Source organism: Apodemus sylvaticus, chromosome 22, assembly GCF_947179515.1.
Source record: "Apodemus sylvaticus chromosome 22, mApoSyl1.1, whole genome shotgun sequence".
NCBI classification, from domain to species: Eukaryota; Metazoa; Chordata; class Mammalia; order Rodentia; family Muridae; genus Apodemus; species Apodemus sylvaticus.
Window position 1 is genome coordinate 53519968 of NC_067493.1, and position 20635 is coordinate 53540602.

At 52.5% G+C, this 20635-nt stretch overlaps 1 protein-coding gene across 1 annotated transcript in view; it reads right to left on the reverse strand.

Annotated features, from left to right (window-relative positions):
- The window catches only part of Gcn1 (GCN1 activator of EIF2AK4), a 60401-nt gene that overhangs the window by 16464 nt on the left and 23302 nt on the right, over positions 1–20635 (reverse strand). The window contains exons 17-38 of the mRNA XM_052169127.1: positions 20265–20340; positions 19980–20139; positions 18981–19170; positions 18779–18903; positions 17897–18075; positions 17224–17317; positions 16066–16179; positions 15746–15944; positions 14320–14475; positions 13799–13980; positions 12929–13009; positions 12579–12722; positions 11746–11873; positions 11484–11673; positions 11290–11360; positions 9902–10067; positions 9454–9648; positions 6882–7128; positions 6269–6390; positions 5413–5527; positions 4346–4525; positions 359–579 (exon numbers count right to left, since the gene is read on the reverse strand). Of these exons, the coding sequence (XP_052025087.1) occupies positions 359–579; positions 4346–4525; positions 5413–5527; positions 6269–6390; positions 6882–7128; positions 9454–9648; positions 9902–10067; positions 11290–11360; positions 11484–11673; positions 11746–11873; positions 12579–12722; positions 12929–13009; positions 13799–13980; positions 14320–14475; positions 15746–15944; positions 16066–16179; positions 17224–17317; positions 17897–18075; positions 18779–18903; positions 18981–19170; positions 19980–20139; positions 20265–20340 (3335 nt within the window). The remainder of the gene's footprint in view (positions 1–358; positions 580–4345; positions 4526–5412; positions 5528–6268; positions 6391–6881; positions 7129–9453; positions 9649–9901; positions 10068–11289; positions 11361–11483; positions 11674–11745; positions 11874–12578; positions 12723–12928; positions 13010–13798; positions 13981–14319; positions 14476–15745; positions 15945–16065; positions 16180–17223; positions 17318–17896; positions 18076–18778; positions 18904–18980; positions 19171–19979; positions 20140–20264; positions 20341–20635) is intronic.

Consider the following 20635-nt stretch of genomic DNA (forward strand, 5'->3'; position numbering starts at 1 on the left):
GTCTGAAATGGAAATAACTCCACTTTATCCTCTCTTGGTTATTAGGGCAGAGCTGTGGAGGATGGTGAAATCACACACACATCCCTGACAAATCTCCTGACAGAACACAGGCTCCCAGTGAGAGACTCCTGTGAGAGAGACTGCAGCTGCCAGGCGCACACTCCTGAGAGGTCACAGGGGAACAGGCCCGTGGAGACAGGCCTCCACCAAGGACTCAATTAGTGGTCCCTGAACCACTGCACTCTGGGAGATGCCCAGATTTTCAGCTCCTATCCAAAATGTCCCAGGATTCCCTGCAAACCCAAGGAGAGACAATGCCCATATCCATCCCTGCTGCGGGCCAGGAGGGATGACATACCTTCTGGTCTGTCAGGGAGTACATGTTGCCAATAATCTGTGCGGCCATCTTGCGTGTGTCTGTGGACCGGTCCTGGAAGGCTCTCTGGACAATCGGCATGATGAGTGCCAGGGACGGGGCGTCGATGAAGTGGACAAATTTGGTGTCCAGCAGGGTCTGCAGGCACTTCTGGGTTTTCCTCGATGGGTCCGTCAGGGCATCCAGCAGGACCGGGGCAATGGCTGCATGTCACAGGAAGACAGAGGCTGGTTTGTACAAGTCTAGGCAGTAACAGAGCCTTGGGAGGGCAAGAAGACTGGGTGCCTCGGCCAGGGAGCCAGCCTGCCTGGGAGGGCGACGCTTGGGTCACAAGCAGCAAAGGTGGCGGCAAGCACCCTCTGCGCTAAGAACGGTGAGTTTCAACAGCATGAGCTGTGGCCAGTGCCTAGCCTCCTGGGTTTTAGGGACTCTTTCTGTAATCAGTAACCAAACGGGATTTTATGGAAAACAAAAACTAAAGTTTTAAGCCAATGATAAAAATAAAGCACTCAGTACTCAGAGTCACTGAGAGCCAATAAACAGCCCAGCAGGACTCCAGGACGTCCTCAGGCGCTCAGGGACATTAGCCTCTCCACACACATTAGTCAACGATAACAAACTAACAACCCACTTGTAAAACCAACGAACGATAGGAATAGATGGTTCTACAGAAGACATGAGAATATATTCAAGTCGCTGAATCTTTAGGGATTCAGGCAAACCAAAACCACACATCAGGGGTCTGGGGAAGTCTATAGCAGCTGCTGGTGGCAGGGTGTCTCTACAGGGTGACAGACAGACAGGAGTAATGGCTACACACTGCCACGAGCACACTCAACACCCTGAACTGTACAGTTTCACAAGCAGACTTTACACAGTACAAACTGTATCTCAAACGCCATAAAATAATTCTGTGCCCTAGAAGCCCAGGACTACTAGGCTCTTCAGGCTGGGACAGAGACAAGACAGCTCAGCTTGGGCCAGCAGCTGGGGGAAAGCATGCGGGTCAAAGGGTGAAGATTCCATTCTGGCTGGATGGTTATCTTCTGAGGGTGTAAGTACTGTACACTTAGCTAATATTCTGTTAAATATTTGAAATTGTTGAGGGCAGATTCCAAATGTCATCATCATTAAAAGAAACTATGAAAGGTGACAGGTATGTTAATCAGTCTGGCTGTGACCGTCTCACTCACACCACACACACACACACACACACACACACGCCCAGCTGTAGCTGTGGTGGCTCACACCTAGAATCCCAGCACACAGCAGGTTAAGGAAGGAAGACTTCCAAGAGTTGAAAGCCAGCCTGGGGCACACAGGGAGCTCCAGGCCAGCCGAAGCTGGAATGAGCCACTGTCTCAAAACAAATGAAGCAAAACCCAAAACAATGTATGTGGGAACATGTCCACTGTTGGTTTTCACCTAACAATGTAGTCTCAAATGGTCTGGAAATTTTTAAGTAAACTTAGAGGCCTGGAAAAAGCCATGGTGTGTGTGTGTGTGTGTGTGTGTGTGTGTGTGTGTGTGTGTGAGAGAGAGAGAGAGAGAGAGAGAGAGAACACATGTGATATAAAGCTAGGTGGTAAATATTGAGGACAAAGTTCCCAGTGGGCTTGCAAGAATGCAGAAACAGGGAGGGACAAGGTGTGAGGGAAGATTAGTTAAAACTAAGGATATGAGCATGGTGGCACACGCCTGTAATCCCAGCACTCTGGGAGGCAGAGGCAGGTGGATTTCTGAGTTCGAGGCCAGCCTGGTCTACAGAGTGAGTTCTAGGACAGCCAGGCTACACAGAGAAACCCTGTCTCGAAAAAAACAAATCAAAAAAAAAAAAAAAAAAAAAAAAAAACCAAAAAAAAAACCAAAAAAAACCCTAAGGATATGATATGAAGTTATATAGAAATCTACTGTTTTGTAAACTAATTTAAAAAATTAAAACAATAAAAAAAAAAAAGAGAAAGAAAGAAAAGAAAAAGAAAAGGCAGGCACATGTCTCAGACCTATAGCCCAGCATTCAGAAGGTTGGATCAGTAGGGCCGCCCCAAGTTCAAGGCTAGCCTGGGCTACACAGTGAGACTCAAAACTTAAAATCGAAAGCCTTCTCACTGTAACAATGGCCCTTCCTCTTTATCCTCTAGCAAGGAAAGCTTTTCTCCTTGGAAAGAATGAAGGAGTGGAAGGAGGGGAGAAGACAGGAGACAGGAAACAGAAATGGCAGACACTGGGAAAAACCAGAACTCCTGCCCTCTCTCTCTTCACCCTTTACAATTAGAAAGGGAAGCAGAGCGTGGCCGCTCATGTATTTGCGTCTGGAAGACAGAGGCATGTGGGTGTTTGTGTTTGAGGCCATCCTGATCTACAAAGTAAGATCATCCAAAGCTACACAGCAAGACCCTATATCAAAAACAAAACAAACAAAACAAAACCAACAGAAAACCAGGGATGGAGAGAGGGAGCAACTGTTAAAATTATTTAATGCTCTCACTGAGAACCCAAGTTCAGTTCCCATAGCAGGTGGCTCACAACCACCTGTGTTTTTTGTGTTTTTGTTTTTGTTTTTTCGAGACAGAGTTTCTCTGTGTAGCCCTGGCTATCTTGGAGCTCTCTCTGTAGACCAGGTTGGCCTCGTCTCAGAAATCCGCCTGCCTCTGCCTCCCAGAGTGCTGGGATTACAGGCGTGCGCCACCACTGCCCAGCTCACAACCACCTGTTAACCCCAGTTCCAGAGGATCAACCTGTGGCTCCCACACATGTGCTCCTGTGCACACACCCACACACAGACACAGACATCGAAAATAATACAAAGAAAGCTAGGCACGTGACACACACTTATCATCCTAGTACTCGTGGGCCAGAGGCAGGAGACTGGCAAGTTTGAAGCCAGCCCAGGCTATGGTGAGACTCTCTACCAAAACAAAACCAGAGCTTGGCACACAGCTCAGGGTAGACCACCACCTCACATGAGCAAGGCCCCGTGTTCCACCCCCAACATATGCATGCACGCGGCCACACTCATTTCATTTCCTAATGAAAACACGCATGTCCAGTGATTTGATGCAGAACCACCTAGAGCAGCACCAAAACTGTAAGCTGAAGCTTACGATGCCACAGGGACGTGGCAGGCAAGGCGGACGCTGGGTACCGTTGCCAGCGTTCAGCCTCTATCAGCCCTCAGAGAAGAAAGGCACCTCAGAGAAGGGCTGCTCCTCAGCGGGCAGAGTCAACAACGCCTAGCCCGTAAATCCTGGGCCCAGTGTCAGTCGTGCCTAAGCCAGGTGTGGTGAAGCACACCTACAGTCCCAGGACTAGGGAGCTAGAAGCAGGAGGCTCAGAAGGTCACCAGTGTCCTAGGACACTGGGCTACACACTTAGGACAACTATAGCAGAGACCACCCATCACAGGAAAGAACACATGTGGGCCAATGAGACGGCTGCTCTGCGGTGACGGCACTGGCCACCCAGCCTGAACTGCCACAATGCCCAGGACGCCCATGCTGGAAGGAGATCGATTCTCAATATCTGCTCACTTCCACCGTACACTTGTGTCTACAGACATCCACACAACACTAAAACTATGAACGTAATTACAATTTTTTAATAAAAAAAAAAAACTGGTTAATCCTTTTGCGTGATGGAATTCAACGGAAGAGAAAGTCGCCCGCAGACCAGCGCTTTAGATGGTGTTGATGGGCTCCGAGCTGCCAGGGTCTGCAGAGCGTGGGGCACGGCTCAGCCAAGTGCCCAGGGCTCTCAGCCCGGCTGCTCCAGAGCCAATGACCCGGTGACCCTGACCATGGAGCCAGTGACAGGCTCCAGACTGTCTAAGAAAGGGGCTTCCCAGAAGGGCAGGTTATTTCAATATGGATGTGTTTGTCCTCAGAGGGCAATAGTTAGCTGACATCCCCTAGAGCATGCAGAAGGGAAGAGGGCCCAGTCAGAGTAAGCACCCTCACAGGAAAGGCATACCCAGAATCTCCGGATTTCTGATGACAGAGCCGATCTGTCGGAGTGCTTGCTGTCCGGCCTTCTGCACTTTAACGTGGGAGTCTGTCAGCACCTCTGTGAGCTTGGGCACAATGTTGGGCAGGCAGGACGACAGCTGCTTAGGCGCACAGTACGCCATTGCCCCAAGCAGCTCTACTGACCCTGCAGACAGAAGGCATGTGCCAGCACTGAGCCCCTCAGCACAGGCCGGCACGGGAAGGCACACCAGCCTGCTTCCCTGAAGAGGCCTGTTGCTCTGCAGGTCTCAGGTGAGGAGCAGGGAGCATGGTGTACAGGGACAGTACGGGGATGGGTGTCCTGGCTGTTTACTGTCAGCTTGGCACAAGCTAAGAGGTTTGGTCAGAGGGAATCTCAATTGAGAAAACGCCATATAAAAATTGCCCATAGGTGAGTCTTAGCACATTTTCTTAATTAGTGATGGTTGGGGGAGTGCCCAGCCCATTGTGGGTAGAGCCGCCCTTGGGCTGGTGGTCCTGGAGGTATAAGCAAACAGGTCAAGCCAGGAGGAGCAGGCCAGTGAGCATCCTCCTCCACGGCCTCTGCTTCAGCTGCTGCCTCCAGGTTCTGCCCTGACTTCCCTCAGTGATGGGCTGCGATCCCCAGGTCCTCTGGGCCATGGTGCCTTTCACAATAGAAGAGACCTAACCAGGGCAGCAGGAAGACCTAGTTTGGCCCTGCAGGTGTTCTGAGGGTAAGTCACTGGGTTTCCCTGGCCACGGGTCCCACATCCACAAATGAGGAGATTCACTGTTACCTGTGCTGTTTCAAATGTAAGGCAAAGAAGCCTGAAGGAACAGAAGGGAGGCTATGTAGGAAGGACCTCCCCCACCCCCACCCCCCCATTTCAGAATCTGCTTTAGAAGGCTCCAGACCATAGCTTTCCAGCTCAGGTTTCCCCAGAGCTGTGGCTTCTGCATGAAGCCTGTCTCAGCAATCAGAGCACTTACTCTACAGACTCTGCCATGCCCACAACAGCTGTGATTACTCGTAACCTGCCGACAGGAAGCTGAGGAGGGGAGGGCCCTCACCAGCTTTGGTCCTCCAGGACTCCTCCTCCAGGGCGGCTAACAAGGACGGGAGCACCAGCTTCACCCCATGAGCACTCAGATTGCTCATTACAGCTTTGGCACAGTCATCTGCAGCCTCAAGGAAGGAGAGAAGACATTCAGGGGCCGCCTTGTCTAGACAAGCACCGCGGCCCAACACTAACCCTTGTGTCCCTACAGTAACCAAGACTGCAGGTTGTTAGACTCTGCTGAGTCCAGAGAGACAGCCAAACACACAGCTTAAAAAGCTTAACACTAGGAACTGGAGACATGGCTCAGTAGGTAAGAGCACTGGTCTGGGCCAGACAGTGATGGCTTTTAATCCCAGGTCTGCAGAGGCAGAGGCAGAGGCAGAGGCAGAGGCAGGCAGATCTCTGAGTTCAAGGCCAGCCTGGTCTACAGGACAGCCAGAACTACACCGAGAAGCAACTCGTTTAGCAATCATGACAACAGGAGCTTGGACACTAGCACATGTCCTAGTCAGGAGTTCACACACGTGCCTATATGAAGGGTGATAACCCCTTTGCTGGGGTCTGCCAGCTGCCAGCCCAGCTGAGAAAGTATGAGCCCCGGGTTCAGGAGGCCCTACCTCGAGGACCAGGCGAAAGGTGACAGAGGGCATCTGGCACCCTCTTGTAGCTCCTGGTATCTGCCTATGCATGCACACATGCACACACAAATAAAATCTTCAATGCATCAGGGAACCTGAGCGAAATTCCTAACAGTAACACAGGGAGGAGCTGAAGGGCCCCTGGCAGTGGGGGCTGCAACCCACTGAGACAGACACCTCCCTGACCAAGCCTCCCCAGGAGCAGCTCACTCTTGCCTCCACACTTACCTCGCGTACATACTGATTCCCATCCCCAAAGCACAGCAGCAGATGGGGCAGCACGTGGACCACATAGGGCTCGAAGAGCTTCCCCAGCATGGTGCAGAGCATCTCGAAGGCAAACAGAGCTCCTGGGGAGAGGATGACAGGCAGGCTGGGAACACCGGGCCAGCAGGCTCCTGGGACCTCACAGGCCACGGTAGTCTAAACTGACTAAAGTGCAGCCACCTGCCTCAGTCCTTGGGCAGGGAGGCGGCAGAGTGCGACAGAGGACTAGAAAGGCCAAGCTTCTCTCAGGTAAGGTGCTCTGTCAGAAAGCAGGTTGGGGACAAGCTTCTCATCCCTGCACTCTGGAAGTTGGAGCAGGAAGATCACCAAGCTGTAGGCGTGCTTGGGAGCTTAAGGAAGTCTTAGCTTGGAATATGGAATCAGAAAGGCTGCAGCACAGCTCAGCAGTGGAGAACTGCACGGCATAGCTGAAGCTTGGGGTTCAGCCCAAGCGGAGCCCAAGCAGGCCAGCCCTACCATGGACAGGCCTGGGCCATCACATGCCCTCCCTTCCTCTGCTGCATGTGCGTGCACCCACTTCCTGTGCCGTCAGCACTGGGCTCAGGGAACCCACCCTCTCGCCTTCGGAAATTCTTCTTATCCTGGATAGCATCTGTCAGTGCGGCCATCATCTCCTGCTGCTTCAGGGAAAGGATGCCCAGGCCTTTCACCAGGCCCGCCAGCCCATAGGCGGCCCCTTTGCGCTCTGCGTACTTGTCTGACTCCAGCAGCTGCTGCATGAGCCGCTGTATCATGCCCCCAGCATCCTCCTTGACGGCAGGCACGAGAGGCGGCAAGCAGCTGGCGACAGACTCCTGCACCTGTGGGCGCACCATTGCATGCGTCAGTGACAGCTGCTCCTGGTGGGCGCTCCTCCTAGCGCCGTCTCACGCCCAATCTCACTCTCCAGTGTCGGAGCAGCAGAGGAGCAGTGAGTTCTGCAGTCTTTACGACACACATGCTCCGTAGTGCAACCACCAGCAAGAGCAGCAACCCTAGTGCTGTTTCTGGTCAAAGCCACAGCTTCTTACACGGAGGTTCACAACCCTATGCAGGGCTACACCGTAAATCAATGTAGGCCTTGTGAGACATTAGCAAACAGTAAACATTTCTGAATGTACAACAGCCAAAGAGTAATTCAGAAAATATCAAACACGTAAGACTCTGGGGTGTTCCTGATAAAGCTCAGGAGTGTCACCTCCGGTGACTTCACTGCAGCCTTGGTCTGAATGCACAAGTGCACTTTATCCTGAGCTTGCTGTCACATCGGCAGCGGTGAACACCACTCAGCCCCTCTGCTCAGCTCACACAGAGACCACGCTGTCGGAACGGTAGTGTCTCACTGCACGGACGAGGTTTTCTGTGCTTAGAGGACCATCAATCATGGCAGAAAACAAGAGGCTTCTAATGTTTTCCTCTCACGGCTCCCTGGTGTGTGAGTGTCAGATCACTACAGCCGTGGATTCACTGTGTTAGTCAGAAGTGGTGGCCCAAGTTAGAAGTCCCAGCACTTGGGAGACAAAAGCAAGTGAATCTGTGAGCTCAAGGCCTGCCTGGTCTACAGCAGGCCAGCCAGGACTAGTTACACAGTGAGCCCCTCATCAAACACCCCAAAAGCTTAATTATTAGTTAATTAAAGAGTGATTATACAGATGACCCATGTTTCTTTAAAAAAAAAAAAAAAACTTATTCTATGAATTTTGGCCTGGGGTTAAAACAGAATTTCTGATTTCTAATTAAATATATATCTAAGGGGGAGGGGGAGAGGGAGGGGGATGGTTCAGGCAAGAGGACAAGCCTTGGGGTAGAGCATGATGCCCTGAGCTCCAGCCTGGGAGCCACATGGGGGGAACCCACCCCTGCAAGTGCCCTCCAGCCTCCAGACACGCTTAGGCACACACCTCCTCCACATAAATTAGTAAAAAAAAAAAAAAAAAAAAAAAAAAAAAAAAAAAAAGCCAATTAAAAATATATGTGTGCCTGCTACTTTGTACCACGTATTTATGCAAAGTAGCATTCTCAGCACTGATGATAAAGCCAGAAATCAGCTCAAACAAAAATTCTACATCCTAAGTACCTATTAAGGCAAAATTTGTTTATTTAAAAGTAAATAAGCACATCTATCTTGTTAGTATGCAAATCTGTTTTCGTCTCTAATAAATGATAAATATTTTACACATACCAAAGAATTATTTTTAAATGCTATTATTACCACTGACATTCGATTTGCACACCTATTTTACATACATAAATACTCAGTATCTAGTAAAAATGTCTGTGACGAGAGGTTGTAAACTGAAGATGTTGAAGAAACCCTGGTCTGAACAAAGAGCCCAGGCCTAGGCAGTGAGGCGCTGGGTCCCCTGGGCACGTGCTATGGACCGTGCCTGGATTAAACTACCACGTCTCCTAGCTCCCTCCCAACCAGTGTCACCAGGGAACCGTGCTGAGTTTAAGAAACCCAGATCCAGGTCAGGAGATGGAGGTGCGCTGAATCCTACCCTCCGGCCACACAGCTCCCCGCACAGCTGCCTAAGCCGGCCCTTTAGTGGGTCAGACTCTGATCAATTCTGAAACTGTTCCCAACTGTGACTTTGATGAGGGCACTCTGGGTATGAAAGACCCAATGTGTCAATCAAGGAATCATATATAAATGCATGGTTTTCAGACAAGAGGAAAAGGAAGATCCTTTATAGCATGGTTCAGAGAGGCATTAGAAGTACCTGCAATGTGTAGCCACCACACGGAGAGGCCACAGGCACAACAAGACGGAGCCCCTCTGTGGTGTGGCTGGCTGGCTTTGAGTTCAGCCTCACTGTGTAGCCCTGTGGTCATACAGACGCACTGCCTCTGCAGGATTAAAGAGGGCTCTACCATATTGGCTTCTGTCTGGAGTTTTCTGTTTGTTTTTTTAATCTTTGTGTCTTCAGTACAATATTTAAGCAAACTTATGCACCCACATACATACAAACATTCATTCATGCATGCATGCTCACACACATATACACTCCAAAAACCAAACCTCTAGCTAATGAGTAGGAAGTGCCTGGGTTCTCCCTGGGGAGGAGATGGCTGCTTTCTGTCAGCCCGCTCAGCTGCTAGCATCCCGCCCACAGTGGACTCCCACCCCCAGTGGCTCCTGGTACCTGCTGAGAAGGGGTGCAGAGGGCAGCAATGAGCTTGGCAACGATGGGCCTGACTTTGGGGTCACTCTTATCCAGGTGTTTGGCCAAAGAACCCATCAGGACCACCACACTCTGCCGCACGGCATCGTAGCTGGCATCATTGGGCGCATCCTTCAAGAACCCCTCAAACACTGGCAGCAGTGAGTTGACGTTCTCCTGGAGGGCAGACCCCAGAGCCACAGGTCAGCCCACACAGGCTGCATCAGCACAGGCTTGCTGCTGGGGCTGGCAGTGCTGCCACTTATCTGGCTTCCCGCAGGCATGCCTACAGCAAGCAGAGCCCTGAGAATTACATCCTTTCAGGGTCTTTCCAGACCAAATGAAATTTCCCAGCAGGGGCTGGTGCCCTGTCAGACACTTCTCCTTGCCATCTGCTCGGTCCCCTCCCCAGCTGCTGACCGCTGCTCACCTTCCCATGGGCATTGAGTGTTGCGAGCGCTGCATCTAACATGCACTTCCGCACATCTGGGTTCCGGTCGTTGAGGGCGTCCGGGACAAAAAACTGGAAGAGTGGCTTCACCTGAGAGCTGTCCAAGTACTGCGAGAGCTTGTTCAGGGCCAAGGCCAGGCCACACCTAGGGAGGAAACGGGAACCTGCGGGTTGGCAAGGGTCACAGCCAAGGGCACCCATGTGGACGGAGGGCAAGAGCAAACACAGCTTTGGAGCAGAGAGCGGCACACCAGCCACCACGAAGCACCCGCACCAGTGGTCTGAACAGGCCACCTGTGAAATATGGACGCTATGCCTCCGTTTCCCAGACTATGAAAGACAATGAGCACCTCTCCATGTCTCAGACAGGCTACAAGAAAGAAATTAGAGAAAACAGACCAACAGCCATTGGCTGAGAACAAAGCAAAGTGAACTTACTCTCCTCAGCTACAGAGACAAGAAATCCCTCAGAGAAAAAGTCTACATCCTACTCCCAGCTGATTGTCTGGAGTGGCAAAGACATAGTAAGATGGTTCCACACAGCACACGTACAGCACACCGAGCCATGAAGGCGTGGGGAATGCAGGTGTACTGGCTGATTATGTCAACTGGACATGGCTGGTGTCACTGGAGAGGAGGGAACCTCAATTGAGAAAATGTCTTTATAAGTTTGGGTTAAAAGCAAAACTGTAGGGCACTGATCAATGGGTGTGGCCCTAGCTCACGGTGGGTAGAGCCACTCCTGGGCTGTGGTCCTGGGTTCTATAAGAAAGCAGGCTGAGAAGTCATGGGAGCAAGTCAGTAAGCAGCGCCCTCCATGGCCTCTACATCAGCTCCCGCCTCCAGGTTCCTGCCCTGTGTGAGTTCCTGTTCTGGCTTCCTTCAGGGATGAACAGTGGAATGGAGGTGCAAGCTGAATTAACCCTTCCCTCCTGGGCATGCTTTGGCCGGGGTGTCTCATTACAGCAGCAGTAACCCTGAGACAGTGGGTCCCCCATCAGGAAGCTGGTTCTACTATTCCGTGCAAACTCACGCTAGGTGACAAGTGCGTTCTTTCAAGGTCATACCCGCTCCTGCTCACCTACCCAGCCCCCAGCCACTACTACTAACACCTGCTGAGCACACTCCGCACTGCTAATGGGCGGGGCCAATGATTTCGTGGGAGGTTCTGCATGTGTGTCCCCCACACAGGTCAGGAGACAAGCCTGGAGAAACAGGACAATATCCGAGGCACAGAATCGCATGTGGAGCCCGCACCGAACACAGGCCTCTCTGACCACCATGGCCTGACTTCCCTCCTTGTGGTGCCCACCCATCCCTGCGGTGCATCTCAGGAAACCTGGCAACAAGGCCAAGCAGGGCTTTACCTGGCTTCCCACTGGTCTGGAGGGGATTCTGAAATCACTCGTCCCAACGCATCCAGCACTGGGGGTGGCCGCTGCAACAGACAAGAGGCTCAATGCTCCCCTGCCCGAGTGGCAGACAGGCCAATGGCCTGGCCCCTGACCCACGAGACAAGCTGAACGGAAGACCACCGCTTGCTCTGCCCCGGGTCACTCACATAGAGCTTCTCCTGGTAGATTTCCATGAGCCTGCCCATAACTTCTGCTGCTTGCCGTTGGTATCGCGCCACTGCCTGGGCAAGGGCGTCAGCCCCGGCCTGCCTCACGGCTGCCTCGTGATAGATCACATCATCTATCAGCAAGGAGCAAAGATCTGACTGCAGATCGAGGCCCATGGTCGACCAAAGCCTGCAGCAAACCAAAGTTAGGGCTGGGCAAGCACAAGCAAGGTCCCTGCAACCCCACCAGAAGGACTGTCACCTCTCAGCCAGCTTCCGGATCTCGTCCTCCTTGTCGAACTTAACAACCCAGAGTCTCCGCAGCAGGTTCAGGCCGTTCTTCTCATCAGTGTCAGGTGCAGGCAATACCAGGTGGAGCTCCATCAGCCCCTGTGGAGGACGAGGGACCAGACTATGAGGTCTGACATCTCAGGAGCACACACCCTGTCTCCTCACTTCTCCATCCCAAGTACCACCGTTAGCAGCTACTTAAAGGAGAAGCAGCTGCTTGTAACCCCGAGTCAGGCACTGCAGCAGCCAGACTGAAAACACTATGCCCAGGGCTACTGCAGTAGACAGCACAGGCGGGAGGGAAGCCTTCTGATCACAGCAGAAACTGGACAGAGCTGCTCTCAGCAGTGCTGGCAATCAGCTCAGTGGTTCAGAGCACGTGCCACATGCCCCCACCCAGGTCTTCTTGTATATAGAATTGATGGTATATAGTGGTATTAATCTTGTTTTTCTGTTTTCTTTTTAGACAGGGTCTCACTATATAGCTATGATATTTTGGCTGTCAAGGATAGCCTTGAACTTACAGAAATCCACTTGCTTCTATACCCCAAGTGCTGGCATTAAAGGTGTGAGCCACCATACCCAGCTTAAGAACTTTTTAATGTAAAAATTACCAATTTAGCTGTAAACCTGATAGACAAGAGCTCAAATGCTGCTTGTTCATGACAAGCTCAAGACCCACTCCCCACCCCCACCCTCTCCTCTCTTTGCCTCTCGGCCCCATCGGAAGGTGAAGGACAAATGGCAAATGCTGGTGGCACAGCTCAAATGCCTGCCCAGGGTAACAGGCAGGCTCGCACATACCCGAAGTGCAGTCTCGCGCACGCTGGCACACGGTGACTGCAGGGCCGCGAGCAGCACATCCACTTCCTCCTGCTCCGCAAAGGCGCAGCCATCTTCCCCACTGCTGCTGGCACACAGGGCGGTCAGAGTGTCTGAGGCGAGAACCTGGGACAACATCGCCACGCAGGGTCAGTTATGCAGAGGGACTGCACAGGTGCCCTTCAAACAGCCACCCCATGGCACCTCAGGGGCTAAGACCTCATTGTCAAGCCAGGCACTGGCAGCCCCTGCTAACAAGAGAGCCAGGAGCGATTAGATCCTAAGGTCAGAGTCACAAAAAGCCACAGCACAGACCATGGAGAGCAGGTCACCTGTAGGCGAGGGGAGCCCGTCCCGATGACCCATGTCAGCAGACGCAGCATTGCCACTCGGGGCAGCAGCTCGGGGCCGTTCTGGGAGAGAAGGAGAGAGGAGGTTGGTACCTATGCCTGGCAGCCAGTCTGCTGGTGTCCTCTCACCCACGGGAGAGTCTTCTGGACCCCAGAACTGACTTAGTCATTGTAGAAACTTCCTTGGGTTTATTTCCAGCCCAGCCCATGGGTGCTAAGCCAGCCTATCAGAAGCTGTGCAGCTTCTGCTTCCCAGAGTAAAGTACTGATAGACCAAACTCACTTGTACAAGCAAAGAAGAGAAATGCCAAATACAACACATCACTCAAATGGATGCCATGCCCGGTGCACACCTTTACAGTGCTGAAGGCAGAGGCAGGAAGTTCTGAGTTTTAGGCCAGCCAGCACACAGTCAGACTTACACTAAGACTCACCCAAAACCTAGGTTAGTTCTGAAGGAAAGAACTCAGTAAGAGGCTGGCTCAGTATATGATATGTGACCTAGCAACTGCAAACCAACATGCACTAGATATACAAAAAACATGCAAAGGCACAGTTCTGTTCAGGTCAGGGAAAAGACAGAATACTGAAATAGCCATCAGTAGGTAACGAGATAAATAAAACACAGTGTATGCAGGCACAGGTCAAGCAATGGCAAAATCAAGCACCCACGTGACAGAGACCTATGAACAGTCTGTGAGCACAGCAGCACAACCCCTTTCTATACCAGAGCCTGTTGTCTTAGGATGTGGACTGCTGCTATGATCAAACACCAGGACCCGAGGTCAGGAAGTACGCGAGCCCTTGCTCCCCACACCCTTAAACCATGGGGTAACAGAGCTCCCTGCCAACCTCGTCCACCCGCTCAGGTGGGGTGTCAGGGGAAGCCCTCAGCTGGGCGTGCACAGTGAGGATCTGAAGAATCTGGGCCATCTGCTCTTCCTCCTCCTCGCTGTGGTAGGGCATCTCAGTGAGCACCATCTTTAACATGGGGAAGACCAAGGAGAAGGCCGGTGCAGACAGCGGTGCAGCATCTGGGAGACAAGCAGCACAGCAGACAAGCTGGGGCAACTGAGCAGGCCAAGGGCTGGTGGGGAAGAGGCTAGCAACCTTCCCAGCACCAAGCACAATGCTGGGGACAACGGTGGGTAGCCTGGTGCTAAACTGGCCCTGCTTCTACCTCACAGGCTGGCCCAGTTCCAGATGTGACACTGAAGAGAAGCAAATGAGGAAAACCAAGGGAGAGAGGAGGCAGGGAATGGGAGGACTCTCCCAAGAGCAAAGGCACAGAAAGCTCAGGGACGCTCCGGCTCCCGCCTCATTCTGCACATCAGCTCACACTGCCCGGGACAGGGTGGCTCCCTACCCCTTACCTGGCTCGCCCCTGCCCACCCTGCTGGGGATGGTGTGTGTATGCAACAGCGACACTGCCCTCCTGACGGCCACAGACAGTTCCTCTTGGCACCAGGACTTATCCAGAGCACACTCTGGCTTCAGCAGTCGCAGGGTCACATGACTCACCAAGGTGCCTGTGAGAGAAGAAAAGAGGCAGCAGGTGACCCACAAAGACACTAGGAGATGCCCCGGACAGAGGCAGCCTCATCTGTGTCTCTGCTGACCAAAATGTCTTAACTTCTCCAACTTTATGACAGCATCAAAAGAAGAGGGAGGAGGCAGTAGCTGCCCTTTTTGTTTTTTGTTTTTTGTTTGGGGGGGGGGGGGAGAGATGATGTTTGTTTAGGGATATGGCATCACTGCGTAGCCCAAGCTGCCCTCAAACTCAGGATCCTCCTCCCTCCACCTCCCAAATTTCTGGATTACAGGACTGCAGTATCATGTCTGCCTGGCAGAGTTGATATGTTTGTTTGTTCATTGAAACAAGGTTTTTCTGTGCTGGAACTCACTCTGGAGACTAGGCTAGCCTGGAACTTAGAGATCCACCCGCCTCTATCTCCCAAGTGCTGGGAATAAAGGCATGTGCCGCTGCCACCACTTCCTAGCTAGTACTTTTGACATTAAAGAGGTCAGTGTGCCAAGAGGCCTGAGCCACCCTAGAGTCATTCACCAGTAGAGCTCCTAGCTATACAGTTCCTTCATCAGGCAGAAACTAACACTTGTGGCAGGTTACAGCACCAGCTGACATTTCTTCTCAGAACAGCATGCAGACTGCAGCCCCATCATGGGAAGAGTAAGGCCACGGTAAACCCCACCTCTCCTGCTTGGCTAATGTTTCTTCAGAGCCAGAAAGCAAACCACTGGCACATGCTGCTTATGAGCCCATGTTTTTGCTGGGCACAAAAAGCAGCACAGCACCCCGACCTGTCGCACTGCCACTGAACCCCCCCCCCCACACACACACAGAGGGCTGGCTGGGGCGTGGCTCACCCGAGACTCTGGATTTGGTCCTGAGCACAAAAACAAAGCTACTTCAGAAGGATAAGATGCTAATTAACTAGCAGGTAACGCTTGCTCCTCAGAGAAGGTAGAGGACGGAGTGGAGGACAGAGCCCCACGGCACTGCTCTCCAGCACCTCCAGGCTGAGCCCCACAGGAGGCGTCCACGTGGAGCCCCACGGCACTGCTCTCCAGCACCTCCAGGCTGAGCTCCACAGGAGGCGTCCACGTGGAGCCCCACGGCACTGCTCTCCAGCACCTCCAGGCTGAGCTCCACAGGAGGCGTCCACGTGGAGACATATTCAGCAGCTTGGGCCACCACGGACCCTCAGATAACCCGAGGGCACCTCCAGCCCATTGCGCAAACACCCGAGACAACCCCACAGCCAGCAAATAAGGACTAACCCAAGGTCTTGAGTCTCGGGGGCATGACACAGGCAGCCAAGGACAGGAAGGGGCCTTTGACCCTGGGAGCAGCCAGGGGAGACTTCAGCAAGGGCAGGAAGGCATCCACCAAAACAGGGATGTACTGAATCAGGCCACCCGGGTTCCTGGTCATGATGGCGTCTAGCAGTCCAAGCGCCGCCTCTAGTTCCCCATCCAGCTGCAAGCAGAGCCGGCAGAAAAGGTCAGTAAGGTCCACCGAGGCGGCAGCCAGAACAGGGCGGCTGCAGAGCACCTTCCCCGCACCGGCATGGGGCCATGGGAAGTGGCGGCGGCCTCACCTCCTGCAGCCGCCTCCGGATCTGCGCCTCCTTGTCCATCTGGGCTTGCAGCATCTCCTTCTGTTTGCTGGTCAGCTGCACCTCCTCTTTTATGCCTTTCTTCTTCTTTATTTCCTGAAGGACCAGGGTCAGAAGCTAGCTCTACATCCACAAGACAGATCTACCTTCCCACCAGAGGAAAGCTCGCTGGCTTCCAAGAATTCTAGGCCATCCTCAAGTCTAGGAGCAGGGCCCCAAGCCCACCACATGCCCTCCCTCACCCCTATAAAAGCCACAGCCACTGAATGCCTTCAAAATAGAGAGAGCAGTAAAAAAGCTAATCTTAAAAAGGGATTCTCTGATAAAAAAGGTGAGGGGAGAAATGTCAGAGAAACAACTGCTCCCCCAGGAATCTTCCGCAGCCACAAGGCTTCAAATGAAAGGCTTTAACCTGCCCAGACACACTGAAGACACTATCAGAACACACCGGCTGCAGAGAGCACAGAGTCTTCCCATAGTTACTGAGTGCCTACCTCATGCCAGGAACTGTTTGAGATGCTAGACATGGAGATGTATGAGTGTATGAGTGTGTGTGTATACACAAATCACATATACATATATATGAAACCTCTCCATGCTAGAGACACAGAGATGTGTGTTTGTGTATACACATATCACATATATATATACATGAAACCTCTCCCATACAGAGCTCACAATCTAGTAGGCAAAGTTAGACAATAAAACCATGACAGAGCATTAAACATCACAAAGGCAACAAGCTACACAGTGAAGCATGCTACAGACGAACGGACGGACAGACAGGGAGTCAGGAAGGGCAGTGACAAGATGTGGAAGACAAGGAAACTCAGCCTGGGAAGACAGAGGGAGAAAAACTGACAGGCTAGAGCTCTGTCAGAACCAGTTCTGCTTAGAGCCAACTCTGTCAGTCATGTCAGGACGCAGCCAGGGCAGGCAGGATGGGGTAGCATCGTCCAGTCAAACCCTGGTTTCCTTTGAGTGGGGTCAGAGGAGGCCGCAGAGGAACATGAACAGTGTTAGAGAGGACCAGAGGCAGGTCAGGGGACAGAGGAATGCCTCAGCAGACCCAAGGGGACCGCTGCCCAGCAGGCACCTCAAGCACCAGGCCGGGACTCCCCAGCGCCACCACGGACTCACCTCCTTCAGCTCCATCTCGATGATCTGCTCCTTAAAAGAGTAGGCCTTGTTCTCCCGCTTCATGTTGGCCTTTTTAATGCTGTCCTGCTGGGCACTGAAATACGGCGAAGGCAGGGCAGTTATCTAGCTTCAAGAGACGCAGCGGTCTCCTCAGCTGTGAGACAGCCACCAAATCCTGCTGAAACTTTAACGTTTTGTTTTCCTGTGTGTGCGTGCATGCGTGGGTGCGTGTGTAGACCAGAAGCCAGGGGCTACTTTCCAGGATGTCCCTCGATCACTTTCCACTGTATCTTTTGAGACAAGTCATCTCAATGAACCTGTATGCAGCTTGAGATTTTCACTAGGCTGGCTGGCTTGCAAGCCCTTTACTCAGACCCATCTCTTCAGCCTTCTGCATTGCAGACAGGCTCTCCATATAGTCCAGGCTGGCCCCTAACTTACCATCCCTTTATCTCAGCCTCCACAGTGAGAAAGTGCTACATACAGCTCCTGTGTAGCGTTTAAGTGCATGTGCCAGGTTAGTGCCAGCTAGTGTTGGGTTCACTAAGCACTAGGCCTGGACAGACAGGCTGCTTCACTTCTTCTTCACAATGACCCCACGTCCATCAAGGAGGCGTGAAGACCAGAGCTGGGGAGGAAACGTGACAGAGCAACAGGCACACACGACCCTCACCTCTGGATGATGGATTTATCAAACAGCTCCCCAGCAGGGGTCTGCATGATGGAAAACTCCTCCCGAGTCACGAGGCCCAGGGCAGGGTTCTGCACAGAGGCTGTGATGGTGCTGATGAGCTGAGGGAGCACTCGATCAGGAGACAGGATGGAAAGGGAGCCCATGGCGTTCATGGAAGACTGCCAGACAGACAGACAGACAGACGCCGTCAGTCTACACCATAACTAGTACCAGAAATAGGCTCTACAATGACCCTTGCACTTTAATTGGTTCTCCCTTTCCACCGTGTGCTTCTGAGTAGTGCTCCCATTGGTGCTCCCTGCTGAGCCTGACTGCCTACACGTGCCTTTCCCCTCCTTCAGCATGACCGCCAGTTTGGACTGCACACACCACTCAACTCCACGGTCCAGGGCCACTGCCCCACCATTTCTGAAGGCAGGCACAGAGCCCCTAACCAAAAGGACAGTCTTGGGAACAGGTCAAGGCGGGGTAACGAGACCCCATATCAGCTAACATTACTGGAAAATGTATGCTTTCCCCACTGGAACTGTTGGGAGGAAAAGGTGTGAGCCCAAAACTCTTAGCAGAAATTTGAAAATGTGGCTCACACAATGGAAAGCAGAGAGAGAGGCTGGGAGATCAGACAAGTTTCATGAAGGAGGACAGGCAGCACCTCTCCTGTCCTAAGGGCCCCAGCTGACCTGACAGCACCTCCTCAGACACTGCCTGCAAAGGAGGCCTGGAGCTCCCTCCCATGCTCCAAGCAGTACGAGCCTGTCACTCCCTACAGAGGCAGGCTGCACCCTCACTCTCTTCCTCTTGGCTCTTTGAGCCCTCACGTTTTATAAGCTGGAAGTGAAATCCACAGCCCTGACCCATTACCTGGTTCAGGGGACTCTGTGTCGTGACCCTGGGGATGATCTGGTCCAGGTGCCTGGTGATGAAGGCTTCAGGGTCGATCTTCATCCTGGTAAGAAGTGCTGGCCAGAGTCCAGACTGCACTGCCACTGAAGGAGAGGGGCTGATGAAGCCTTCTGCCCACCTATCATCTCCCCACCTCTCCCGCTTCTCCACAGCCACAGACCTAAGGACGGGTGGTGGGAGATGATCAGCATCTCCTGGGCCAGCTGCTCGGTGCTGCTGCCGTCGCCCTTGAGCCCTGGCACCCCGGAGATGACACACAGAGCCTCCTGCAGAACTCGAGGAGGCACATAGGTCTTGCCCATCTCTGTCACCTCCCCAGCATCTGTCACAAGAGCCTCCAAGGGCAGCACCTGTAGAGAGAGAACAAATACGTCCCAAGTCAGAGCCCTATGCAGGGCGGTGAAAGACATCGTGCAGGGTCCTGAGCCTCTCCTGCTATTAGTTGGAACCCTGCTAGAGTGAGCCAATGCCTCCCTTCCTGCCCAGGAGTCCACAGGCTATGAGCCATGCCTGGGAAGACAGCCCACCTAGAGACCTACGGGACGAGAATGAGGGGGGACTGGTTGTGGAGAGCAGGTACACAGGGCTGAGGGGAAGATGCCTGGCACCTAGAGCACTCAAAGGATCCAGGCCTCTACTGTCTCCTGCTTCCACCTGCTGCTGCCTGAGACAATTCAGACAGCTCATCTTAAGACCTAGATAGCTAGTATAAAAAAGAAGGCTCTACTTGCCTTTAAGGACACTGTGGAAAAAAAAAAAGTGAGACTAAGTGTGTATTCAGAATTATTAAGTAAGCCAGGGGTATTGGTGTAGGCCTTTAAGCCCAGCACTCAGGAGGCAGGTGGATCTCTGGGAGATGAAGGCCAGCCTGGTCTACACAGTGAGTTCAGGACAGCCACAGCCCCACAGAGAAACCTTGCCTTGAAAACTAAGGTAAAATTATTAACTGTTTTAAAACAATAAAGAAAAGAAATATGCAAAACTATTTTGGTTGAACTATTTCAAAAGGAAGAAGGGCTCTAAAGGACAAAGATGCTTCCACAGCTTGAGAGCAGGGCAGGAAGCCCTGGGATCACCCAGCCTGGGAACAGGACAGGCCCAGCTAAAACTCGGGTGTAAACAGGTTGACTGAGTCACTGCAGAGCCGGGATCCTCTCACCTTGTGAGAGTTGAGGACGGTCTTCAGCTCCTCCAAGAGGCCGTTGGCCAGCTTAATGCCTCCAAGAGAGGACAGCAGCTTCCGAACTGTCTGCTGGGCCTGCCTGCGCACATGCCAGGTCCGGCTCAGGAGCACAGCAACCAGGACCCGATAGTACTGCCTGCAAACACACACACAGACACACACACACACAGACACACACAGGTGTTCCTGGGAAGCCGGGGCAGGGCTGACCACAGCCACACCTGCCACATGCCCAAGACAAGGTGAACGGGGCTCACGTACTGGACTTTGCTGTTGGTGAGCCTGTGGGGATGGTCAAGGAGGAGCCTCTCGGTCAGATGCAGGACGGTACACAGGGCTGTAAGGGAGAGGCAGTGCAAGTCTTTACAACAAGGCAAGCGGGGCTGGTGAGGGCCTCAGTAGGTGAAGGAGATCGTCACCAGAGCTGGGGGCGTGAACTCCATCCTGCAACCCCACAGTCAGAGGAGAGAACCTACTCCTGAAAGCTGTCCTCCAATTTGCACACGCACACACATATAAACACACCACGCCACACATATGCACAAAAAGTAAGTAACTAAATAATTACTTTTCACATACCCAAAACTTAAAATGAGCTTAAAAATTTAACAGCAAAATTTAAATGTGATTAA